Raw genomic sequence first — 27,672 nt, 5'->3', positions numbered from 1 at the left:
TGCCTAATCCACATCGGTGTATGATCCTGGACAGTTTGTATGTGTTCTTTTTTTAGTTGGCCGAGTCAGTGGAATCAGCCTTATTTCACAGATGAGGTGACAGAGGCTGAAGGGATTGAAAAGCTGTGAAGGTCATACAGCCAGCAGATGATGTTGCAGTCAGGGCCCAGGTCCATGGAACAACAAAAACCTTTCCCTCGTTCCCGGAGACTAGTGCAGCACATGGCAGATGCTCCAGAAATAGGAGGAAATATACAAAATAATAAACTATCAATGTAAATCTCCCCAGAAAGCTTTGTAAAACTCTTAAAAGCAATGTGGGCCAAATAAACCATTCCCAAAGGCCTGTGTAAGCCATAAAGAAATAAGCAAAGTTACTGATATTTGAAGGTTGAGACTTATTCAGAAAATGTGTTGATCCCATCTAAACATAATCTGCTAAACATTCATTCATTATCTAACACAATAGTTTAAAAAAATCAAGGTTGGGTTTTTATGAGATGTGTGTATACTGTAGGGGTTCTCTTATAATTCATATGGATAGTATATTTATCCCTGTTTTATGGGGTTTAAAATTATTACAGAAGAGGCGTATGGTTTTTATATACTGTGTTTACATTCGGCCATACCTGTAAAGATGCCAAATTCTTCATCAAAGCTATAGTGCTCCTCTCCCACATTGTTACATTGTTTTTGTGGGATGAATATAATCTACTTCATAATAATCCACTTTAAAATATGTTTACATTATGGGGGAGAGGAACATTTCATAGCTTTCCTTCCATTTCATAGTGGGTCATGCCAGGTGGGGTAGAGAAGTGGGGAGTGGGGATTGTCTTGAGCTGATTAATGGTTATTATTATTATAGATAGTGTCTCACTATGTTGCCCAGGCTGGTCTTGAACTCCTGGATCCTGGGCTCAAGGGATCCTTCTGCCTCAGCCTCCCAAGTAGCTGGAATTACAGGGCTATGCCACTGCACCTTGATTTTGTTTTATATGATCCCGTGGTTTCAAAGCTAGCTCCGTTGTTTTCATCGAGAGACAGCTAGTGAAGAAAAGGAGAAGAATGTAGCATTTTTTAATATAAGGTATCTCCAAGTGGTAGGATTTTTTTAAAAAAGATAACTGGATATGGTGGCTCACACCTGTAATCCCAGCACTTTGGGAGGCTGAGGTGGGAAGATCACTTGAGGCCAGGAGTTCCGGACCAGTCTGGGCAACATAGCATGACCCCATCCCTACAAAAAGTGAAAAAATTAGCCGGGCATGGTGGCACACACCTTTAGTCCCAGCAACTTGAGAGGCTGAGACAGGAGGATCACTTGAGCCCTGGAGGTCGAGGCTGTAGTGGGCTGTGATTGTGCCACTGCACTCCAGCCTGGGTGGCAGAGTGAGACCCTGTCTCAAAAAAAGAAAAAAGACAACATCAAAGGAAATCAGAGAGTTACATTATGGGATTAGGTTTCTAAGTCAGTGCTTGAAGTGAAAGTTGCCCTTGAAAATCCCACAGGCACAGAAGGGCTCACGTTCTTAGGAGGCACATGGGAACCAAGATAAACCAAAGAGCAGCAGATTTGAGTCTCCTGCTTTGTATTGCAACTGGCGTTTGTGTTTATTGAGGAATCTGAAAGATACCTACATGATTTACGTCTTTGTCTCTACCTTTCTTTGGCCCACACTGGTATGGCTGTAATCCCATGAGTCACATCTGGGTGTGGCATGTGTGACCACATCCTCCCAGCCGTGCAGTCCTCCTGCTGGAGGCCTGGCATACAGAAGTAGTTTTCAAACCGTGTTCCTCAGCTGAGGGTCCCAAGGAAGGTGAACAGCTGTGGATTTGTCACCCACTGCCCTCCCTTCCTCCCCACCTGTTTATCTCAAGCTAGGGCTCAGTATTCTGGGTTCTTGATAAGATGGGTTTGAAAACTGTACAGCTGCTTAAAACATTTTTTTTCTTTTTTTTTTGCAAAGTTTGAAAACCAGTGAGGTAAACCAAAACTGCTGGGACTTACCTCTACCTCTTCCCTGACTATCGGTGTGGCTTGGGAAATGTTACTTAATCTTTCTGGTTTCAGTCTCTTCGTTTATAAGGTGCAGGCTTTGAGCTAGATACTCTCAATGTAAGACACCTCTGTTAAGAATCAGCTACATCAGAGAACTTTCTGGAAACACCCCTGGCAGCATTACTGTGGTTTCACCAGTGCTGAATTAGAATGACAGCATATACACCTCTCAACGTTCCCTGAGTGTGACTGAGATAATGAGGAAATAGAGGGAGGAGCCATTTTCTCTTCAGCCTCTTCACTGCTGAATAAAATGAGTAATGACCCCTTGCCAAAGGGCAGTCTCTGCTCCAGGGGATTCTCTTTTCTGGAATGAGATTACTTATTTGCTCAAGATAGTTTTATTAGACCAAAAATAAATAAAATTTTCTTAACAGTTGGCTAACATTTCCTCAACTATTGTGTTTACCTTTTTTTTTTTTTTTAATAGAAACACTCTTTTTTAAAAAATTACCTTCCATCGGTCTTCTTGTAGGTGATTTGAAAAGAGGCTGGACTTTATGATGCAGAGTTTTCAAGAGTTAAATTGGCTGAGCCCGAGGAAGAACATTTTGGGTTGCGTTTAAAATACTTGTTATTTGATATCTTAATTAAAACATCTGCAGCTACTTTCAGAACAGCTAATAAGAGATGTTGACATTGGTAGCCAATGTCAGATTATATGTTGTGGATGAGCAGTCCTCACATGTCTCCGTTTTTATTTTTATGTCTTTCAAAATGCGCCTCTATCCTCATCACTCGCCACCTGGCCGCCCTCCCATGGAGGCTTCTGGAGGCTTCTGTTCAAGGGCCTTCCCCTCAGCCTTGACCAATATGAGCAAGTGGGAGCTGACTGTATCAGGAGCGCCCTCTTGAGGACAGACTTGTTGAGGGAAACTAAAGAAGTTTTTCCTTCAGTTCAGCCTTGCACGCTCTTACATCTCAGTGCAGGGGAGAAAGAATGGATTTCATGAGACACAAAAGTTCATTCATTTTTTGTTTTTCTGTCCTTTGTTTCCATCAGGTCAGCCACCATCCGCCTATCTCTGCGTGTCATGCTGAGTCTAGAAATTTTGTTTTCTGGCAAGGTAATGTGCTAATACATTTTACTTCCATCATATTGTGTAATATGTTATCTATTTATTTTATCCAAGAATTGCTGTCAGTTCTTACTGAGATCAAAAGTGGTCCTTGGATTTGGGCCTGGTTGGAAGGATCTGCGCCACCTGTTCTTGCCTCTCATTTCTCACTTAGTTTATCTGAGCCACCTCCATTTATTTCTGTAACTTTATCTTATGTAAAAATCATTTGAAACACCTCACATATTTCAAGAGACATTAAATATTTACAGTTGTTTATCAGAGTGTAGACAGCAGAGGGGGTTTCAGCTTTTGTCAAACTTAAATTTTATTTCTGAAGTCATGTTTTACATTGCTTACTTCTTTTCATTTTTGAGATGATTGTTCCTAAAATTTTGTTCAGTTTATATTTTGAGTTGGGGGTGGGTGGGTAAATCTTCTAAAGAATAAATAAGGCTATAGATATTTCCTAGATGGATTAATTTTGTTAATCTCTCAATTTATTAAAAAAAGTGTACTGTAGAAGGAAAATATAAGCATCCTAGGTTTTTAGACAGTGAGCACATATACATTTTAAAAATATTTTTCTCTGCTACTAGTGATATCACACGTTGCCTTTACACACACAGGCACACACACACACGCAGTCTATTAAACTTTAAAAGTACGAAACAGTATACTGTAACCCCCTTCCCCAGCCACTCAGTTTCTCTCTTTGGAGGCAATCAGTATTTCCAGTTTAAAGTGACAAGTACCATGGTTTTCTTTCTTCACCTTTGCTATTAAAGTTTAAAATTGAAACTGCTCTCTCACCAAAACCCTCTGGAAATATTCTCATAAGGTTCCTAGCCTCCTAATTGGTAAATCTCACTCATGCTATAAGCACCTCTTCTTTGTTTTTTCAAAAGTTGGATTTTTTTTTTGAAATGGAGTCTCGGTCTGCTGCCAGGCTGGAGTGCAGTGGTGCGATCTCGGCTCACTGCAACCTCCGTCTCCCGTGTTCAAGTGATTCTCCTGTCTCAGCCTCCCGAGTAGCTGGGACTACAGGCATGCGCCACTATGCCCAGCTAATTTTTGTATTTTTAGTAGAGATGGGGTTTCACCATGTTGGCCAGGATGGTCTTGATCTCTTGACCTTGTGATCCGCCTGCCTCGGCCTCCCAAAATGCTGGGATTACAGGCATGAGCCACTGCGCCCAGCCAAAAGTTGGATTTTTTTTAATGCGAGGGGTCTTCTCAAAGTAGTTTTGTGTGCTCCTGTGTTACATCCTTCCCTTCTCAGCCTTAGCATCCTTCTCCTAGGCCATCCTTCCCCATCAGCCTTTTCCTGAGCAATCTACCTATTTCCATGGGCCTAGGATTCCCAAACCTTGCTTTGTAACCCAGCCTGACATTTCTCTGCCTTTTATGTAGGTTGTGTAAACCATTTCCGTTTGTTGTGATTGTAGATGTAGCTGGGCTTAAATCTGCCCTCATGATGTTTCTTTTCTGTTTGTCACATCTGTTCTTTGTTCTCCGTTTCCTCTTTCTCTGCCTTTTGGATTGAATAATTTCTATCATTCTCTTTCATCTCCCCTGTTAGCTTATTAGCTATACTTACCTGTTTTGTTTCTTGTTAAAGTTGTTACTTTAGGATTTATGTTATATATTTTTAATATCATCAAATAATATTATGCCAGTTTCATATAGTGAGATTTACAGAAGTATACCTCCATTTTCCCTTCCCAACCTCTCTACTATTTTTTCATACATCTTCTGTATATCATAAACCATGTAGTACATTGTTAATACTTTAGCTTTAAACAGCCAGCTATCTTTTTTTTCTCTTGGTAACAATTTTATGAACATATAACTTATATACCATATCATTCACCCGTGTAAAGTGTACAATTCAATGGTTTTTATTCACAGAATTGTGAATTTAATAAACTGTGCAGTTATCAGCACAGTTAATTTTAGAACATTTTCATCACTCCAAAAAGAATCCTCTTTAGCAAATATTACCCTCCCCCTCTGCCACCTGCCCCATTTCTCTCAATATTCCCCAGCCTATAAATGTGCCTGTTTGGGGCATTTTATATAAATAGGATTATACAATATGAGACCCACTGTGCTCACTGGTCCCAGACCCACTTCTCTCACCTGGACCCCAGCCAGGGCTCCCCACTGTCCCCCCTGCTTCAACCCTGATTTCCCTGTGATCTGTAGATCCTCAGTGCAGCAGCCAGATGGGATCCTCTTGCTGTTCTTTTTCTATTTCCTGGCTTCTCTGTTGGTACCACCATTCATTGCAAGTTAGAGAAATCTGACATTGTTCACAAATTCTTTCTTTTTCAGTCTGCATCTAACTTGTCACCTAGTTGACCTAGTGCCTATTTCTTCTTCTTTAGTATTTCTGGGCTCACTCACTTCCCCACGTCTGTTGTCTTGGTTCCCTTCATCCCGTTTGTTATCCCCTGGGCAATTGCAGTAGCCTCTTAACTTGTCGCCTTGCTTCTCTCTCCTACTCCTGTTCCATTCTCCATATGGCTTCCAATTGCCTTTGCAAGGTCCATGTCTAATCACATCAGTGGCCTGATTATTTCCACTCAGCGCACACAAACCAGACTCTTAGCCAGGCTTGGAGAGCCCATTGTTTTTCGTTTTCAGTTTTTTTTGTTCTTTTTTTGGCAGAATCTCACTCCATCACCCAGGCTGGAGTGCAATGGCACGATCTTGGCTCACTGCAACCTCCACCTCTCGGGTTCCTGCCTCAGCCTCCTGAGCAGCTGGGACTACAGGCACCCACCACAACGCCCAGCTAATTTTTGTATTTTTAATAGAGAAGGGGTTTCGCCATGTTGGCTGTGCTGGTCTTGAACTCCTGATCTCAAATGATCCACCCACCTCTGCCTCCCAAAGTGCTAGGATTACAGGCATGAGCCACTGCACCTGGTTTTGTTCTCAACCTTTCTACTCTTCTCTAGATAAGACAATCTGAGACCTATAGGACAGAACCACACTATTTGACTGTGTTTTCCTATACTTCCGTCCCCTCAGACAAGCTATTCATTTGGCCTTAAATTGCTTTTTCTCTGCCCAGTGAACTCCTGCTTATTCCTCAAAGCCCCATTTAGATGGCCCTTTCTGACAAGCCTCTTCTGATGCCTTCTCCAAGCATATTCGTCACTCCTTCTTCTCAGGTTTCATTTTACCTTATAACACACTCAGTTATAGCCTGGGCCTCTCTGTGTGCTTACTACTTGTTTTCACTTCTCGCATTCATGGAAAGGACTTTATCTTATCATTTTAGTTTCCCTGATTCTGCTCCAAGGGCCCATATGGGGTTGGTACTTATATTTTATGAAAAGTTATCCTATACAATAATTGACTTGATTGTGAAGAGGTTGTACTATATAGCGATTGATCATTTATCTAGCCTAGGAACTATTTCATCTACCTAACTCTCCTGCTAAAAATGTAATATTTGGTATTTCATTTCAGATGTGAGATGGAAAAACAAATTCTGGGGCAAATCCATGGAAATTGTTCCAATTGGCACAACCCATGTGACTCTGCCAGTGTAAGTTCTTCTTCTGTGGTTAAGGAGCTTTATGGAATTTAGGGCCAAGGTTTTGCTTTGGGGACAGGATGCCCACCCCTGTCCCCGGCAGTTGCATTGAGTGTGTATTTTTTCTTTTAATCTGTCTGACAGTAGGTTTAAATGTTCCTCCTTTTGGCAAGCTCACTTTTAAAAAATGTTTCTCCCTCAAATGGAAATGCCTCCTGGAGACCAAAGTTCCCTGAATAGATGCTTATTAAAAACTCATTTCCACTTCCTAACAAGATTAAGAATGGTGGTTTTAGCTGGGCGCAGTGGCTCACATCTGTAATCCCAGCACTTTGGGAGGCCAAGGCGGGCAGATTGCTTAAGTCCAGGAGTTTGAGACCAATATGGGCAACATGACAAGGCCCTGTCTCTAGAAAAAATACAAAAATTAGCCAGGCATAGTGGTGGCACGCACCTGTAGTCCCAGCTACTCAGGAGGCTGAGGTGGGAGGATCATTTGAGCCTGGGGAGGTTGAGGCTACAGTGAGCTGTGATCGTGCCACTGCACTCCAGCCTGGGTGAAGGGGTGAGACCCTATCTCAATTTAAATAAAAAGTGTTTTTCCTTTATTATGCTGCTTTGCTATCAAAATCCCTTTTAAGAGAAGTATGGCCTTGATATGATAGGGATGATTGATACTTATTTATAAAGCAAGATGCTTCTGAGCAGGGACTCTGAAACTGGACTGCCGAGATTCACCTGCTCACTCTGGCACTTACTAACAGCAAATCCCTGGGCAAGTTACTTCACCTTTCTCATCACCAGTTTCCCCATCTAGAAAAAGAGAATAATAAACCACCTACTTCCTAGGGCTATTGTGAAGATTAAACAGATAATATACATGAAACACCTAAAATAGTACTTAGCACATTGCATATGTTTTGTAAGTATCTGGTCTTATTATTAATACCATTTTCCTCGTAATTATTGAATTCCATAAGTAATATCTGAATACTTTCTCATCACAAAGGATGCAGGCAATATATGTGTAGCAGATTGTATAAAACCTTCATCCCTTTCTCAAGCTTCCCTTTCCTAGTTCAGCAACATTAGACAAGCCCCTCTGGCTCTGAATTGCCTCCTCTGTCAAAGGAGGGAGTGGGCTGTTCCAAGAGACCACCAGCTTCTAGTGAAGCCTCTGGTAGCTTCCAGAGTGCAAAGTCTGAATGCTGTCATTCTCTGTGGCATGCATGCCTCCTTGGAGAGTGGAAGCTCCTAGAACATCCAGTGTGACATAGACACTTAGCCAGTGTTTCTTCTGTGAATAAAGGGATGAATAATGCATTACATGACTTATTTTATAAAAGAGCAGAGTTTGTTTGCATTTGCTGCTGGCTCTTCTAGAAATTGGTACTTCTACTTTTTCCTTCTTTTTAGTTTTGGGGATCATTTTGAGTGGAACAAAGTGACCTCTTGCATCCATAACATCTTAAGTGGGCAGAGGTGGATTGAGCACTATGGAGAGATTGTCATCAAGAACCTGCATGATGATTCCTGCTACTGCAAAGTGAATTTTATAAAGGTAACTCCAGTGACTCTCTGAGCTCTGACCCTGGAAGGGCTGTGGCAGAGCCAGGGCCCCAGAGCACAGGGCATTTGAGAGATTTTTCGCCTTCACCTTTATGCCAGCAGGCAAGCAATGCCTGAGCTCCTTGGTCCCAGCTGCACCTCTGTCACCTAGACCAGGGCAATGGCCCCTCCTGGCCTCTTACTCCCCTAAGGTCTGTCCTCCATACAGCAGCCAGAGAGACCCTTTTAAAACATAAATCAGTGTGCTGCAGTATGTATGCACCTTGACAGCATTATGTTGAGTGAAATAAGTCAGCCCCAAAAGGACGAATATTACATGATTCCACTTCTGCGAGATCGCCAGAGGAATCCAGTTCACAGAGAAAGAAAGCAGAATGGTGGTCGCCCGGGGCTGCAGGAGGGAGGAAGGGGGAATTAGTGTTGAATGGGTATAGAACTTCAGTTTGGGAAGATGAAAAAGTTCTAGAAATAGATAGTGGTGATGGTTGCACAGCATTGTGAATGTATTTAATGCCACTGAATGGACCCTTAGAAATAGTTAAAATGGTCAATGTTACATTAGGTATGGTTTACCAGACTTTTTTTTTTTTTAATGTCATGCTGTATCATTCCTTTGAGCAAAATCCCCCAACAGCTTCCATCTTTCTCAGAGTTGAAGCCTGCATCCTTATGGTGGCCTGTCAGGCGCTGCACAGGCTGTACTCCCCATCTCCACCCTTTCACACACATACTTGCACACTTGCAGATACACCCGTACACACACGCCACCTCGTTCCTCTCCAACCTGAACTTCTCTTTTTCCTCCCTCTTTTTCCCCACTGTCCTCTGGCCACACTGGCCTTCTTTCTCTTTCTTCATTTCCTTCTGCTTGGGCAGCTGTCGCCAGATCCTTCCATCACCAGCCCCATCCTGTCATTCACTCCCTATCCTGTCCCATTTTCTTCAGAGTTCTTATCACCCTCTGAAGTCAGCCTGCTCATCGTTGCTGTGTGTGTTTATTTTCTGCTCTCCATACCCTCCTCATCATCCTTGACTCCAGAAAAGCAAAACCTAATCTATCTTGCTCACTTCTGTAGCCCTGATTCCTGAAATGGTGTCTGGCACACATGAGAGACTCATAAACATTCAGAGAATAAATGGAAAAATTGGCCAGAGGCAAAAAGTATGGAATAGTCTCTCATTTTAACAGCCTTGCTGGCAGCCCTCCCTGCTTTCTCTCCCTCCTGGATTCCTTCTTGCTCTTAAAAATTGTATGTAGTTAAAACAGCTTTAAAACATGACCCTCCTCAAGGAATATTTGCATTTAACAAAGATCGAAATAATAAGCAGAGAGATGAGGTTTTATTGTGGAACTTCATGCAATGCCTCTCTGCACCACCTGTAACCTACAGGGAATACTTAGGAAGAGGTGGATTGGGGTCTTTATTATAGCCTCAAACTGGATTATAGACAGACATAAAGCCCATAATGACCTTACGTGTGGGACAAAATAAAAATGACCCTACCTTGAAAGCTTTGTCTAAGCTCTCTGCAAACAGAAACAAAAGGCAACCTGAAGTAGGGATATGTTATCTGTGACCCAGGTGAAAGCCACGTTGCTCTCAACATTTTCTCCAAGGAAACATGCTCCACTCCCGTATCTACCACCTACCTTGTTCTCATTCACTTACATGCAGAAAATGGGTGTACAGTCATGAGAGATGAACACTGGGCATGTCTGGTGTTGAAAGAGACGCTGCAAGTGGATGCCACACTCGCCTGTGGAAGGTGACAGTGTCCCTTGGTGGCTTCCAGCAAATTCTCAGCACTGGATTTGTTGGCAGATATCTCTAAGGGAAAATCTGACACCTGCTTCAGAATAAACTTAAGAGCCCGGGTGCCATGGCTCACACCTGTAATCCCAGCACTTTGGGAGGCTGAAGCAGGAGGCTCACTTGAGGCCTGAAATTTGAGACCAGCCTGGGCAATCTGACAAGACCTTATCTCTACAAAAAATTTAAAAATTAGCCAGACATGGTGGCATGCACCTGTAGTCCCAGCTGCTGGAGAGGCTGAGGCAGAAGGAGTACTTGAGCTCAGAAATTTGAGACTGCAGTGAGCTATGATTGCACCACTGCACTCTACTCTGGGGAACAGAGTAAGACCCTGTATCATCAAAAAATAAATAAATAAACTTAAGAGTCTCAATAGTCTTTTTTTTCTTTTTGCTTTTCCTTCATTCTTACATGGCTGGAGAGCTCAACTTTAAATTTCTAATTCAGCTCTGAGACACTTCCGTGCCCCACCATTTTTACCACAGCCTTGAAATGCGGAAGCTGAACTACCAGAATCTGACCTGAAAATGCCATTCAACATGATTCATTTCCAAATATGGACTCTGTTTAAGCTGAAAATAGTACTAGGGTTTTTTGATTTATGGAGAAATGCCTTTGCCATTCTTTCATAGAGATTTTTAGGGCAGCCAGGTAATTTGAAAAACAAAAAACAAACAAAAAAAAACCCAACTCTAGGGCGCTAGAGCTCCCTCTGCTGGCTGCAGTGTGGAACTGTATAAAATCCTCTGGGCTGGACTGGCCTGGGCTGGACTGGCCTGAGCTGAGCTGAACTGAGCAGAATAGAGTGCAAGGTTGCCTCGCAGACCTGGACCAATACATAGTGAGAATACCCACACTACTCGCTTGATATATAGAAACTGAACCTTTTCTTTTCTTGTTCTTGTTCTTTTTTTTTTTTTTTTTTTGAGATGGAGTCTCAATCTCCCCCACTCTGAAGTGCAGTGGTGCAATCTCAGCTCACAGCAACTTCCGCCTCCCGGGTTCAAGTGATTCTCGTGCCTCAGCCTCCCAAGTAGCTGGGATTACAGGTGCCCACTACCACAGCCGGCTAATTTTTGTATTTTTAGTAGAGATGGTGTTTCACAATGTTGGACAGGCTGGTCTCGAACTCCTGACCTCAAGTGATCCACCCACCTTGGCCTCCCGAAGTGCTGGGATTACAGGCATCAGGCACTGCACCCGGCCAAGAACTGAGCCTTCTCTTACATTGTATGTAGCAAAGGTAGAAATACAAATGTATCTTACACAAATATCAGTTGAGTTACAAACTGCAGATAGTTAACCATTCATTTTTATTAAATAACTAAAGGTATGAGTTTTGTAAAGCCAAAATCCAAGCATAAAAACAGATACATAGACCAATGGAACAGAATAGAGAGCTCAGAAGTAAGTCCATGCATTTATAATTAATTGGTTTTTGACAAAGGTGCCAAGAACTCACAATGGGGAAAGGACAGTCTCTTCAATAAATGGTGTTGGAAAACCTGGATATCCACATGCTGAAGAATGAAATTAGAACTTTATACTGTATACAAAAATCAGCTCAAAAGGACTAAAGACTTACAGCAAGACCTGAAACTGTAGAACTACTCAAACAAAAACATAAGGGGAAAAGCTTCATGACATTGGTCAGGGCAGTTATTATTTTTGGATATGACCCCAAAAGCACAGACAACAAAAGCAAACATAGACAAATGGGATTATATCAAACTAAACAGCAAAGGAAACAATCAATACAGTAAAGAAACAATCTATAGAATAGGAGAAAATATTTGTAAACTATACATCCGATAAGAGGTTAATATAAAAAATGAATAGAGAGCTCAATAGGAAGAAAACAATCAGATTTAAAAATGAACAAAGGACCTGAAGAGACGTTTCTCAAAAGAAGACATACAAGTGGCCAATAGATATATGAGGAAAAAATGATGAACATCAGTAATCATCAGGGAAATGCAAATTGAAACCACAATGAGATATCATCTCGTATCTGTTAGAATGGCTATTATCAAAAAGATGAAAAATAATGTGTTCAGGAGGATATGGAGAAGAGGAAACACACCATTCGTGGAAATGTAAACTAGCACAGCTATTATGGAAAACAGAATGGAAGTTCCTAAAAACAATTAGAAATGGAATTACCATATGATCTGCCAATCCCACTACTGGGTGTATATCCATAGGAAATGAAATCAGTATGTCAAAGAGATACCTGCATCTCCATGTTCATTGCAGCACTATTCATAATGGCCAAGATAGGGAAACAGCCTAAATATCCAACAATGGATGAATGGATAAAGAAAATATGGTACATATTAACACAACGGAATATTGTTCAGGCTTTAAAAAGAAGGAAACCCTGTCATTTGCGACAACATAGATGAACCTGGAGGATAAGTGAAATAAGCCAGACACAGACAGACGCTACATAATCTTACTTATATTTGGAATCTAAAAGAGTTGATCTCATAGAAGCAGAGGGTGGAACAGTGGTTGATATGGGTTTGCCAGGGGTGGAGGGGAGGATTGGGAAATGTTGGCCAAAGGATCCAAAATTTCAGACAGGAAGAATTAGTTCGAGAAATCTATCATACAACATGATGACTATAATTAATAACAATGTGTTGTATACTTGAAAATTGCTGAGAGAGTTTTTGTTTTGTTTTTGTTTTGTTTTGTTTTGTTTTTGAGACGGAGCTTCACTCTTGTTGCCTAGGCTGGAGTGCAATGGCGCGACCTTGGCTTACCACATCCTCCGCCTCCCGGGTTCAAGCGATTCTCCTGCCTCAGCCTCCCGAGTAGCTGGGATTGCAGGAATGCGCTACCACACCCGGCTAATTTTGTATTTTTAGTAGGGATGGAGTTTCTCCATGTTGGTCAGGCTAGTCTTGAACTCCCGACCTTAGGTGATCCACCCGCCTCGGTCTCCAAAGTGCTGGGATTACAGGCGTGAGCCACCGTGCCCGGCCACTGAGAGAGTTAAGTGTTATCATAAGTAAGTATGTAAGGTAATACATATGTTAATCAGCTTGATTTAGCCATTCCACAATGTATACATGTTTCAAGACACTATGTTGTACATGATAAATATATAAATTTTTTATTTGTCAGTTAAAAAAACAGAACCCAGAACTAGCAAACTAATATGCAGTATGGAGCCACTCTTACAGTCCTTTCTCTAGCTTTTCCTTTTCTCTTTCCTTAATATCTATAATAAGCTGATGCTAAAGGACTAAGCCAACAACTCATTTGAATCCTAGGCAAAATACTGGAGCACTAATGCCCATGAGATTGAAGGCACAGTGTTTGACAGGAGTGGAAAAGCGGTTCATCGGCTGTTTGGGAAATGGCATGAAAGCATCTACTGTGGCGGCGGCTCCTCTTCTGCCTGTGTATGGAGAGCAAGTGAGTGTCTGGGTTTGTGGACCCCAGGCTGTGAGTGGGTGGATGGGTGGGCATGGCACAAGAAGCCACAGGGGACAGGAGTAGTGTCTGTTCAGCATCTCCAGCCTCTTCTGCTTTGAACTAGGTTAGAGGTGTTGGCCCTCTTTCCTTCATCCAGTCTTCACCTCCCTGTCATGCTTACTTATAGCAACACCTCTGCTGGGCTGCTGGGTCCTGGGTTCTTAACCCCAGAACAAGCATTGCTAATCCATGGGCACTCTCTGAGGGAATCTGGCAGTCCACATGCATAACTCTACTGGGTACTATAAAAGAGTATCAGTGAAATGCAAGAAGTCATTCTACAGCAAGGACAAAGAGGAAAGTGTTCCTGGAAAAGCAGTGACCCAGGACACCTACAAAAGTTAACTATCCCCAGGCTGACCTAACCCCAAAAGCCATCCTCATCACTCGTGTGATTCCAGAAGGGTGCTGAGCTCTTGGAGCAGATATGGGCAGAAGAGCTAGGGAACCCCAGCTTTCATCAGCATGTCCCCACCATACTTTAACATCTTATTCCATCTCCTAAGTCCGAAAATTATGTTGTTTCCAAGTCACAGCCATATTGTAAACCATTGTTCTGAGATATAACTGTTAGGATGCTTCAGGCTGGTAAAAAACCAAACAGAAAACCATTTGACTGGTGGTTTAAACCGTTAGGCTGTGTGCTATTACACAACAGTAAGTGAGGTGGGGGGGGGGGGGGGTGGCTCCAGGGTTGTTACATAGGCAATTTACCTGTGTCAAGGACACACAGATCAGTGAGGATACATTCTGCTACTCCCGGTGTGCCGTGGTGTTTCCCCTAATGAATGCAAAATGGTTGTTACCATTCAGTGTCATACACCTGCATGACAGCATACCAAGCATGTAATGAGAGGACAAAAGAGCTTTCCTCTCTCGTGCCTCTCTCTTCTCAGGAACATTTCCTAAGATCCCGCAGCAAATGGGACTTTATATCACGTCAGCCTGCAGTGGGTTCAGACCCATCCGTGAACCAGTCATGGGCAACAGAGTAGGCAAGAGAGATTTAGATGTCTTGGATTAATCCCCAGTAAGGGCACAATGCCATTTGAACAGAATCAGTATTCTGTTAGCAAGCAAGAAAGAGAAATGATGGTCAAGTAGGCAGCCAGCAGTGGCCCTTTCAATGGGTAGCTGCCACATCTCCCACTGTTGCAGAGGTTGCCGTGAAGTTAGAATGAATTGGCACCAGTGGAAGCCTTCCTAGCTTCAGAGGCAAGCATGAGATTTTGCAAATGGCACAGTCTGTCTCCTTTGCTTAAAGTATGCTTCACAGATGAGAACTACCATCCTGTCTCAGTGTTAAAGTACCACCTTGATAAAGCAACACTGTTTAAATTTTTGTTACTGTCATTATTCCTTGACTTTATGTCTCTCTAATGGCAGTGAGCATCCTTGGCCCATCTTTAAGAAAAAGCACTATCTTCACTCCCTGGTTACTGGGGAGCTGACCAAGACACCATAGGAAACTTTGCTACTATTTTTATGCTTAGGATACACAGAGAATTAGACTAGTTACAAGGAGGACTTACGAAGATTCAAAAAATGGGTCCCTGTCGGGCATGGTGGCTCACGCCTGTAATCCCAGCACTTTGGGAAGCCAAGGCAGGCAGATTGTTTAAGGCCAGGAGTTCAAGACTGCTCTGGACAACATGGCAAAATCTCATCTCTACTAAAAATACAAAGATTAGCCAGGCATAGTGGTGTGCATCTACTGTAGTCCCAGCTACTCAGGAGGGTGAGGCAAGAGAATCACTTAAACCCTGGAAGTAGAGGTTGCAGTGAGCTGAGATCGTGTCACTGTCCTCCAGCCTGGGTGGACAGAGTGAGACCCTTTCAATAAAAGAAAAAGGGGGGGTCTGCAGAAGAGTTACTGGCAAGCATTTCTCTTGTTATGTGTGAAGAGCTTAGGCTGTAAGTAGATCTTAGTAGTCTCCATTGGATTTATACAATATGTAAATTTGGGTATGTTTAGCTTAAAAAGCTGAAATTCCAGTTAGGGCAATGCACCTAATGTTTTAAAGATGTAAGATTGAGGAGAGGCAAGAATTGGTAAAAAGGGTAGGAATGGAAGAAAAGAATAACATTTATTAACCACTTGCTCTGTGTTCAGCACTGTTCTAGGTACTAAACAGAGTTTCAAGAGAATTTGACATCACTTAAATCAAAAACAGATTCTCTAGAGTGAGAATCAGGAAAAATGGACCCAGAGCTGATATTAGTATGTTTATTTATTGTTGTTGTTGTTATTATTATTATTATTATTATTATTATTATTTTTGAGATGGAGTTTCGCTCTTGTCGCCCAGGCTGGAATGCAGTGGCGTGATCTTGGCTCACTGCAACCTCCGCCTCCCAGGTTCAAGTCATTCTCCTGCCTCAGCCTCCCAAGTAGCTGGAATTACAGGCGCCTGAGACCATGCCTGGCTAAGTTTTGTATTTTTAGTAGAGATGGTGTTTCGCCATGTTGGCCAGGCTGGTCTCGAACTCCTGACCTCAGGTGATCTGCCTGCCTCAGCCTCCCAAAGTGCTGGGATTACAGGCATGAGCCACCACGCCCAGCCGAGCATGTTTGTTTTAAAATCAAATTATTTTCATAGCTTAAGCACTATAGAAACTTCACAGCATTGTATAAATTTGCTTTCTGACCACACATAGGAGGCCACATCCCTGTAGGCAGAAGAAAAATTGTAGAGAAGAAAATTTATAGAGAAATGTTCAGTGCCTGTTCATTAGTCAGAATATTTTAACAGAAATGGAAGGGAGCTGAGAGAGAAAAATTGTAGCTAGGCTGAGATGAAAAAGGTGAAGGAATTAAAATGTAACATAAGTAACATGCAAGTTAGGGGTGAATGATTTATTTTCTTCTTAGATCCTATGCCGAAAGGCTACGAGCAATACTATAGCTTCACACAGTTTGCGCTGGAATTAAATGAAATGGATCCATCATCAAAGTCTTTATTGCCACCTACTGACACTCGATTTAGGCCAGACCAGAGGTAAGGATTTTTTAAAGATTTTTCTCTCCAGAGATGTAAAACCCTTTACAAAAAGTCTTATTAACAATCCTTAGGCCACCAGAGGCACCTGAGAAAGGTGGAAAATGTCATCAGGAATTGAGAGGTGGGGATGCTTTAAACAATTGTATCACGGAGGAGATGGGGCCCAACTAGGATCCATGTGTGGCATGGCCTTTATTATCTGTAAAGCCCCATTTGCATTGAAATGCCAAAAAAGGTGTTTATTTTGAGGAGTTTTACTGCATGCAGTAATAAAGAACTTAGTGTAAAGTAAGTAAGTTAAAACCTCCAGCTCCCCGAGCCCTCAAATTTAAATGATTTTGGTGCACTGAGATCTAACTGCCGATTCTAGGTTGCTGCTCACAAGGTGTGTGATATATGGTAGGTCTTTTCATCTTTCCTGGCCTCAGTTTCCTACTCTGTAAAATGGAAATAATAATGTCTCCCCTAAGGCCTTTCTAATTAAGACTCAAAATCTAGAAGCCCAAGGAAAGAAAAGATTGCTACATTTGGCTTTATTAAAAACAAACAACACTTTGGGAGGCCGAAGCGGGCGGATCACTTGAAGTCAGGAGTTCAAGACCAGCCTGGCCAATATGGCGAAACCCCGTCTGTACTAAAAATACAAAAATTAGCCAGGCGTGGTGGCACATGCCCGTAGTCCCAACTACTTGGGAGGCTGAGGCACGAGAATTGCTTGAACCCAAGAGGAGGAGGTTGCAGTGAGCCGAGACCACGCCATTGCTCTCCAGCCTGAGTGTCTCAGTGAGAACTCGCACCCCCACAAAACAAACAAACTTAAGCCCTTCTTTATGGCAAAATAAATAAAACTATATATATAAGGTCAAAAGATAAATGACAAACGGAGAAGTCCGTATCTGCAACTCATGTCGTGAATTGCCTCTAGAAATCTAGTAATAGATCAACCCATTAGAAAAAATGGACATAGGGAGGTAAATTCATTTTGCAGGGATTGAACACTGTTGTTAGCAAATGCCTAAAAGAGATGTGAAACAGTTTACGTATGTCAGCTGTAACAGTTGGTCCCAAATGGGCCCATTCCCCTAATTTATTTTAAAGAAAGCCATACATAGAATGCTTCAAGCTATCTTGCTATGCACATTATGCTTGTACTGTTTCGTGCAGTTTGTCTGCTTTTTTAGGGAAGTATTTTTTGTATAAAATCTGTTACAATTGTGTTTCTTAAATCAAGCCTAAGAATGGAGTTAATTGGAAATATACAGTATATATTAATAACGTATGTGGTGTTTAAAGAATGGCAAGCATTGTTAATTTCTGTGATGAACATTTTCAATTAAATTTATCTTAAGTTTGTGTTAAAAAAAAATGGACATAGGAAAATGAACAGTCCACAAAATAGGAAATGCAGATATCCCTTAAGCATGTGAAAAGATGCTCAGCCTTAATCATAATAAGAAAAATGCAAATTTAAAAATCATGTCGACATCCCAATTTTTAACCTATCAGATTGGCAAAAATTCAGAAGTTTTATACACTTTGAGGTTATGAGAGAAAAGGGCACTCTCAGCATTGCTGATGGGAATATAAATTGGGTATGATCCCCATAAAGGGCAGTTCAGTAATATATAAATTACACACTCACCCTTTCATCCAGCAATTTCACTTCTAGAAATTTCTCCTACAGATTTTTCCTACTTACTCATGTAAAATGATGGATATACAAGGTCATTTATTGCGGCATTGTCACATTAAAATGATTCAAATGATTCAAATGTCTATCCATAGGAAATTGTCTAAATTCATATACATCCACGCAACTGGATATTATGTGGCTATTAAAAAATGAAGATGTCTATGTACATCCATGGAAAGATCTGTAAGATATATTGTTAAATAAAAAATAAACCAAAACCAAAAATCAAGGGATACATAGCATGCTACCATTTATATTTTTTAAACGGAGGGAGGGATAAGAATATATGTTAATATTTGTTTATATACACATGAAGAATCTCTAGAAGGATGCAGAGGAAACTAATAAAGTGGGTTTTCTAGGGTGGGAGGGTGAAGGTGGCTGGAATTAGAGACAAGGAAGAAAGGAAGACTTTGCCCCAAATTCTTTTTTGTAGATATAATTTTTGAATTATGTAAATATCACCAATTCAAAAAAATATCTTCTCTGACTACTTCAAGATACGGATTAAACGGTTGGGGCGGGGTCTTACGTATAGGAGAGGATTTTGAATATCCAGTCGTGGACACATGCAAGTTGAGTAGTAATGATTGTTTTGTTTTCTTGAATTCATATCCTTTCTTTTTTTTTTCCTCAATGCCTCAGGTTTCTAGAAGAAGGGAACTTAGAAGAAGCTGAAATACAAAAGCAGAGGATTGAACAACTGCAGAGAGAAAGGCGGCGGGTCTTAGAAGAAAATCATGTGGAGCACCAGCCTCGGTTTTTCAGGTTCGTGCCTGGATTGAGTAGGTTTTTGGTTGATAGGTGGTGCCAGCATGTTATGCTTCTGGTTCGCAGAAAGTGAACAGTACTGTCCCCAGATAAGAGCATTCTCCAGGCTTTTCCTGCTTCCACGTGGGGGGACTGCTCCTCTGTGCCAGGCCCTGTCCCCTGCACTTACCTTCAGGCTCTCCCTCTTGCTGACTTCAGACAGGACTAGGGCCTGCGTTTTTGCATTCCTTGAGCTTTTCCAGTGCCCTCAACCAGTGAGTTTGCAGAGGAGCTCCTCAGTCAGGGAGCCTGCCAGAACTGGGTCCCAGCGCCAGGCCAGCTTATTAAATTCACAGCTAAGGTTGGTCACCCCCATAGGCACGTTTTACACCATGACAGAGATCATTCACGATCACTCCACAGTTAAGCAGTATGGAAATTCCAAGCAGTCTGTTTCTTGCATTGTAGAAGTTCCAGTACACTTGGGCTTGCATTTACTGTTATCTTTAAAATAACTTGCCAAGAAGGTCTTGTTAAAATAGATATAATTTTTTTTTTTTTCTGATACAGAGTCTCGCTCTGTCGCCCAGGCTGCAGTGCAGTGGCACCATCTTGACTCACTGCAGCCTCCACCTCCTGGGTTCAAGCGATTCTCCTGCCTCAGCCTCCTAAGTAGCTGGGACTACAGGCACGTGCCACCATGCCCGGCTAATTTTTGTATTTTTAGTAGAGACGGGGTTTCACCTTGTTGGCCAGGATGGTCTCAATCTCCTGACCTCGTGATCCACCTGCCTCAGCCTCCCAAAGTACAGGTAAAAGCCACCGTGCCCAGCCAATAGATATAAATTTTTAAAGGAGGTATGAGAGATCTTCAACCCTTCACCTCCCCATCTCCTCCTATAACTGAGTAGAAAGAGAAAGCTCAAGGCAGGTAGGGGATCTATTGAAGGACTTGGTATAATACCCTGGAATGGGGCCTGACTCTCCTCACTACCAGGCCAGGGCCTTTATGATTTTAGTTTTTCTGTTTTCTTTTTTTAAAAAACTTAAATAGGTGTATGTGAAAAAGCAGTAAGTTCCTGCTCTACTCCATCTGCCCAAGTTCTTCCAGGGCCACCAGTGTCTTTTCATTGTTTTGGGATGTTTTTTGTTTGTGTTTTTGTTTATTTTTAGTGGACAACAGAAGTACTTTTAGGAGGATTTAGTTATTAATAACAGCAGCAGTAATAAAATCTGTATTCCAAAACATCAAAATAGTAACAAATAAGGTTTTGTCTTGAAGAATATGATGCTCTTTTCCCTAAAGTTGATGTAGATTCTACTAGATCCCTTCTGATCATTTCCACAAATTCAAGATATTAGTGATGGAAAATCAACTGGCCAAAATTTCATCCTGAAATATTCAAGCTTCATTTAAACGTTTAAAGAATAAGATAGAAATGTTACATTCTTTTTTGAAAAAGGCAAGAAATAGAAAAATGGATAGATTACCAGACTGATCAGTTGATTTACTGATCAGTTAATAGATAAACACATTACACCCTTAAGTAGGTTGGTTCTTTTTCTTCCATACATTGTCTATTTTCATTTTTTAAAAAAAGAAAAATGTACAATTATGAAGATGTTCATTACAGTACTTTTTAGGATCATTAAAAATGGTAGGTAACCAAACTGTCTCAAGGACTAGTTAAGGAGATTCACCAACTCAATCCAACATGAGGCATTAAGGATGACCTTACGAAGCCTGTGGAGCTCTGCTGGAAACACATTAGCATGTAAATGCAAGATACAGAATGTGATTATGCTGTCATTGCAATCAGGAAGGAATTGTGTGTGGAATGAAAAAGGATGGGAAGCGGCTTCAGCTGGGGCGGCCATTGCTCTTTTTCTTTTTGACTGTCTATAAAATGATCATAGTATTAGATGGGAAAATTTTTTTCAATTGGAGAAAGAGCGAGAGTTGTTCAGCAGTAGCAGTCCTCCATGGGACTGTTCAAATTAGAAACCTGGCAATGAGATTTTGGAGAGGAATATGGGGACTTGGATGTTGTCATTAACACTTACTGAGGAACAACAACAAAATCACTGAAAATTCTAAGTGGAAGCTGGAACTCAGACCAAATTGAGCCTCTTTGTTTTAAAATAGTGAACTGTCTGATACACAGATTGACTCATTTTTAAACATATAGTGTTACTGGAATAGGGAAACAAGTGTGATAAAAAGCTACATTCCTGAGAGTGTGGGAAAACAGGCACACTCCACTTTTGCTTCTAAACCATATGGTAATATCAGTCAGAATCACAAATGCACATACTCTTTGACCCAGCCATGCTAATTACAGGAATTGTTAATGTAACCATACTCACACACATACAAAATAACATGCTGAGCTAGAGTTTAGAAATAACCTAAGTACCCATCAGTGGGGTACCTGTTAAGTAAATTGTGGTCCATCCATACAATGGAATATCATACAACTGTATAAAAAGAAAATGAGGAATTCCTTATTGCTAGAGTCACCAAACTTTTCCTATAAAGAGCAAATGATAAATATTGTTGGTTTTGCAGGCCATCAGGTTCAATTCATTCAGTAGCTATTATGCAGCCCCGCTGTTCAGCATTGAAAGCAGCCATAAACAGTATTTAAACAAATGGACATGGCCATGTTCCAATAAAACAGTATTTCAGAGATACGCAGAAGGCTGGATTTGACCCTTGGGCCATAGTTTGCTGACCCTTACCTTATTGTACTAATCGGAAATGATCTCCAATATGTTTCATTATGTCAAAGCTGAAAGGGTAGAACAGTGTCTGGTGCAACATTATGTCAGAATGAGAGGGAATAGAGTGTGTGTTCACACACACACACACACACACACACACACACGGAATTTCCCTGAAAGAATGAAGCTGATAACATCACTACCTCTGAGGAGAAGAATCAGGAGGCTGGCAGAGAGGGGGAAGATAAAAACTTGAAGCTGTATACCCTTTTGCGCCCTTTGAATTTGGTCTGTGTCATATATTCTCTATTCAAAGAATAGAAAATCAGGACTAATCTCTCCAGACTCTTATGGCTTCCAATTACTTTTTTTTTTTTGAGAAGGAGTCTTGCTCTGTCTTCCAGGCTGGAGTGCAGTGCCGTGATCCTAGCTCTCTGCAACCTCCGCCTTCCAGTTCCAAGCGATTCTCCTGCCTCAGCCTCTTGAGTAGCTGGGATTACAGGTGCCCGCCACCATGCCCGGCTATTTTTTGTATATTTAGTAGGCATGGCGTTTTGCCATGTTGGCCAAGCTGGTCTTGAACTCCTGACCTCGTGATGTGCTCGCTTCGGCCTCCCAAAGTACCGAGATTACAGGCGTGAGCCACCACACCTGGCCTCCTTAAAAAAAAAAAAAAAAGTTAACGACTTCCTATGTACAACCTGGTTGATGTGTAGCTTTTGTGCAGTCATTCCCAAGGTGCTGACAGTCATGCAAGTTATGTTTTGTATATGACAGACTCTCCCCACATCCTCCTCCTCTCAGAAGCACCACTTTTCATAGCCTCTAAGTTTGAGAAGTTAAAGTCATGTAACAAAATGGGCCGGCGTGGTGGCTCATGCCTGTAATCCCAGCACTTTGGGAGTCCGAAGCGGGTGGATCACCTGAGGTCAGGAGTTCTAGACCAGCCTAGCCAACATGGTGAAACCCTGTCTCTACTAAAAATACAAAAATTAGTCGGGCATGGTTGCACATGGCTGTAGTCCCAGCTACTCGGGAGGCTGAGGCAGGAAAATCGATTGAACCTGGGAAGCAGAGGTTGCAGTGAGCCAAGATCATGCCACTACACTCCGGCCTGGATGACAGAGCGAGCCTCCATCTCAAAAAAAAAAAAAAAAAGTAACAAAATTATTTCTGGACATCTAATTCCCAGAATTCCCGGTCCCAACACTCTGGGACGCTGAATGCATGTGGGAATGAGGATGGGGAAAGCAGGGAGGTTAGGAAGGAAAGAGACTTGAGAATATGACGCTGGTTTCAAGAGTCTGCAAGAAATTGTTTCTTCTTTCACAGGAAATCCGACGATGACTCTTGGGTGAGCAACGGCACCTATTTGGAACTTAGAAAAGATCTTGGTTTTTCCAAACTGGACCATCCTGTCTTATGGTGAAAAAGTAAAGAAGAAAGATAACGTTAGTGTATTTCTCCCGTGCTTGCCTTCTGAAGTGGCACAAACCTGTGTTCATATATTTAGAAGATACTCTAGGATGATCACTTGTGCTTAGCTTAGCATTGTAACTCTTTAAGTCTATATTTTCCTCAGTGCGTTTCTTTACAATTTCAAATGTTACCCTGATTGTTTATATGAATGTAGAACACCTTGACATTTCTTTTTATATATAAACTATTTAATAAAAATGAAAGATTGAATGTTCATGTGTGGGTTAAAAAAAGAAGCTTTAACACTAATTTTCCAAAGGTTAGGGAAGATTCCAATTAAATTTATGCCTTATAAAATTATGTTGTAGGAAAAAAATCAACCTCTCCCAGGTGCATTAAGAAATAAGAATTCCCAGGGTTACTCACCCATGCGTAAGCTACCCAAGTTTAATTTGGTAGCTGAAATATCTTTTTGTCTCAGACAGCTCTTGAATTGCTCATACAGAACAATTCTGCTGGTGCTGGAGTCTGAAGAATATTTTCATTTTCATTTTAGTGGTTAGGGAGAGGATATAAGATTAATGGAATGTATATTTTTATATAAGACGAATACGGCACCTTCTTGAAAAGGAAGCATTTGAACTTGTTCCTCCCTATAGTTCTATTGCCTTATATGCAAAATTGTACCCTGTTGCTCAGAGAAATTATTAATAAGAGAAAAGAATTCCAATTAATTAAATATCATGATAGCATCCCAGAGAGACAGTAGGAAATTTCTCCTTAGTGAGAGCTGAGTCCTTGAGAAGTTAGAGACTGTTTCCTGCTTCCCACCCCACCCCTAGTTTTTTGTCCCTCCGTTTGATCACCTCCCTGTTGAGTATGGAATGTCCCAGTTTAATATAAAACATACAGTTTATTCCACACAGCAGTTTGACTTTGTAAAAGTTTAGCAAAATAACTGATTGTTTTGGATAACTCAACATGTTTTTCTTAAATGCTGTTTTAGTATTTTCTACCTCTTAATAAGCACCATATTTTAGATCTTGTATAAAAAGTTGCCATCTGCCTTATAGACAAATGTAGAGAATTGATGTTCTTGCTTTGTGTTGTGTTCTGGTAAAGCTTTAAGTGAGTGTCTTACCCCTTTCCTATACTTTCTTGTTATCCATATCATTCTTTTGTGAGTTTTGCAGCAGTCTTGAATAATACAGATTATAACTACTGAAAGGGGAACCTTCGTCTTTTTAAATGTGTTATTTCACATTACAATAATATGTGTAGTAGTTGAATTGTGTTATCAAAGCATTTCCAACTTCTGTCCAGATGACATTAAAACCAAAGCCTAATTGTTAAGCCTTTTATTCTAAAGTCCATAGCAATGCTATGGAATATCAAGTATAATGATGTAGTAAAAAGATTTCTCCAGAAAACACTTTGAGATACTTAAAGAAATTCAGAGCATATCGAATGTTATGAATGAAGAGTAAAATAATTACAGGAAAAGAATGCATGATTTTTCATTGTCACACCAAATAACCAGTTGGACAATATTGCATTTTCAAAATGGAGAGTTATTTAAAGTGGATCTGTAGCCTTCTGGAATCTGCACGTGACTGGCATTTTAAAACAACTCATTAAATGTGGGATTCATTTTATCGAGATGCCAGGATGAACACAATGTGAATATCATTTCCATTTCTAAGCAGTTGAATGACACAGTCAGATTCTTTGGTGTATGCTTTGTTCTTTCCATCTCAAGCATTTATCCAAATTCTGCTCACAGACATGAGGAAGCAGGCTGTAGATTTAAGGGCACTCAAGGGGAAAACAAATGTAGTTTCCACAGTGTGAGGATAAATGTAGAATCTTAGTAATATTGGCTGTTAAATTGTCCTGCTCCAGAAACTGGCTCAAAAAAGAAAGAAGCAACGAAAACAAAATGTACAGCCTGAATGGACATAGCACTGTCACGTGGCATTTGGAAAATCTTTAATTATCCTAATGTTATTTCACTTGCCCTTATGCTTTATTTTAGAGTCCCAAGGACAACTGGACGAAACATTACCTCTGTAGTCATCTTATTTGAGAAGGGGGTGGGAACGAATTAAAATGTGATACAGAACTATATGCAGATTTTAAAATCTAGTCAGTACTAGCATCTATAAAGGGCTTTTCTGAAATTTAAACAGCTTGGTGATGCATCCTGATATTATAAGCTTAAAACTATCTTGAGGAGGAAATGACTTCTTTTCTCCTTCTGTCCCTTTTCTCAAAAGCATCTTTCCCCCAAATGTATGTCTCTAGGACATTTTATAGTTTTAAGAGGAAGAAAACAGAAACGTGGCATCATTTGGGAAGAACCAAGGTAGAATTTAATTTTCTGGACTTTAAATCTCCTGGTTAAATAATGCTAATCACTGTACCATTTGATTTACATGTTTAAACCTCTTTTTTTTTTCTCCTAATTATTCCTTCCAAAATTTCTGGTGAATTACACAGAAATTCTTGGAAATGGGACTTTGTGCAGGTAACCACCCCGCACTTCAGGTGATGTTCCTGTCACAGCTGTCGACTACCCCACGCTGCAGGAAATCCATTCAGAAATGAGCTAACAGTCTCCAGTGTAGCAGGAGAGCCAGTCACTTCCCTCCCCAGGCCCCAAAGCACCCCAAGGCTGGTATTCCTTGAGTCATAGGTATTAATAATAAAAGCCTCAATGCAGCTTCTCCATGTAGTTCCTCTCCTACAAGCCAGGTGGATTCTGGTCCTAACTAAAGAGATGGGAGTTCACCTGAGGGCAAGAAGTACCCAGGATGCCCCAACAGCCGCACAGGTGTCCTGTGCTTCCTGTGAGACTTGCTGGGGGAAATATACAAACTAATATTTTTTTTAATGTTTACGTCATTTACACTGCTGCTTTTCTCATATTCTGCTTTTAATTACTATAGTAAATCATTTGCTTGGGCTTCAAGCACTGTCTTCCATCTGCATCTTCCAGATTTATCATGAGTGATCTTGTTCTACTGTTAAAGATGTCAAGCCTAAAATAAAAGTAATAAAGTTTTTATTTGGCTGTTGAACCTTGATGTAGCCCCTACTACATACACTACAAGTTATGCCTTCTGGCTACTACAGAATCTCCACAGACCTTTTAGTTATGAGTAGAAGCAATAAGAAGGTGTCCTTATGGTCTTAGGAATAATAGTTCCAATGTATTGGCATAATTTGTTTGAATGTCTTTATTTTGATATTAACACCGGCATAAATCTATTTTTGCTACCAGATGATAGCTATTTTCATTTGCTCTATTTTCCTCTGCATTGTACTAATCTGTTACTCAGTGTTAGTCTTCATTTTTCTGTGTTGGAAACCTGCGTCATGTAAATATCTGCAAATCATGACAGTCTAAAGTGCAAACCATTTTCAGAGACTTTGGTTTGGGGAATGCAGCGATCAGAAGTGGCTAATTTATTTTATTTCTGATTATTTTATCCAGAGGGTACTTTTTTAATGGATATTTGTAAATCTTCCACTTAACCACTGAAAATTATTTTGTTTTAATCCCACCCTTCCATCCATACCTCTGTGCCTCCCCAAAAAGCTCCTATTAATTTGCTTATCCCCCTCATGTAGCTAGTTGAATGTGAATAAATAACATGGAAAAAAAGGCCACTTTTGTCTTTGTTTTTCCAGGTTGATGGGAAGGTTATTTGGCTGCTAAAAGGGAACAGAACGGGACCCATGCGTGAACTCTTTCAAGGAGGAACACACCAGGTTACTGGAAGTGATGGGGGTTGGAGATAAGAATACTCTGGGACACAAAACACTTGGAAACCATCGAGTCACCATACCTTTTCCCCTAACATTTCCAAGGCACGCCACAATTGTAGAACCCCCTCAGCCCTTGGAAGAGAGAACTGAGGCAACTGGAGCCCCAGACAGGACACCTCCAGCCCCAGGAGCCCCTCTGTCGATTCCAGTGTGCTATGAAAATATTACGGTTGATTCTTGAACAACACAGGGGCTAGGGGTGCCAATACACCATGCAGTTAAAATCCACATATAATTTTTGACTCCCCCCAGATCTTACCTACTAATAGCCCACTGTTGACCAGAAGCCTTCCCAACAACACAGATAATTAACACATCTGTTGTATCATATATGTAATATAGACTGTATTATAATAAATTAACCTAGAGAAAAGCAAATGTTATGAAGAAAAACATTAGGAAGAGAAAATACATATGCTGTTATTAAGTGGAAGTGGGTCACAATAAAGGCCTTTGTCTTCATCGTCTTCACGTTAAGCAGGCTGAGGAGAAGGAAGAGGAGGGGTCGCTCTTGCTGTTTCAGGGGTGGCACAGGCAGGAGAAAATCTGAGTATAATTGAACCCACACAGCTCAAATCTGTGTTGTTCATAAGGGAAGAGACCACCCCTCATATTGTCTTATGCCCAATTTCTGCCTCCAAAGAAAGAAGAAGTAAAAACTAAAAGGCAGAAATGAAATCCACAGGCAGATAGCTGGGGGCATACCCTGGG

The 27,672-nt window shown here is 41.0% G+C and overlaps 1 protein-coding gene across 4 annotated transcripts in view; it reads left to right on the top strand.

Annotated features, from left to right (window-relative positions):
• Window positions 1-23,400, top strand: part of OSBPL3 (oxysterol binding protein like 3) — a 186,422-nt gene extending 163,022 nt beyond the window's left edge. For all 4 annotated transcript variants that reach the window (XM_055346889.2, XM_055346883.2, XM_055346887.2 and 1 more), the window contains 7 exons: window positions 3,069-3,132; window positions 6,607-6,685; window positions 8,090-8,234; window positions 13,338-13,482; window positions 16,415-16,541; window positions 18,883-19,005; window positions 23,044-23,400. In XM_055346889.2, the coding sequence (XP_055202864.1) occupies window positions 3,069-3,132; window positions 6,607-6,685; window positions 8,090-8,234; window positions 13,338-13,482; window positions 16,415-16,541; window positions 18,883-19,005; window positions 23,044-23,140 (780 nt within the window). In that variant the 3' untranslated portion in view covers window positions 23,141-23,400. The remainder of the gene's footprint in view (window positions 1-3,068; window positions 3,133-6,606; window positions 6,686-8,089; window positions 8,235-13,337; window positions 13,483-16,414; window positions 16,542-18,882; window positions 19,006-23,043) is intronic.
• The last annotated feature ends 4,272 nt before the right edge of the window (window positions 23,401-27,672 follow it).

Source organism: Gorilla gorilla, chromosome 6, assembly GCF_029281585.2.
Source record: "Gorilla gorilla gorilla isolate KB3781 chromosome 6, NHGRI_mGorGor1-v2.1_pri, whole genome shotgun sequence".
Classification (NCBI taxonomy): domain Eukaryota; kingdom Metazoa; phylum Chordata; class Mammalia; order Primates; family Hominidae; genus Gorilla; species Gorilla gorilla.
The sequence above is the reverse complement of the archived record's forward strand: the minus strand, read 5'-3'. Positions and strand labels throughout refer to the sequence as shown.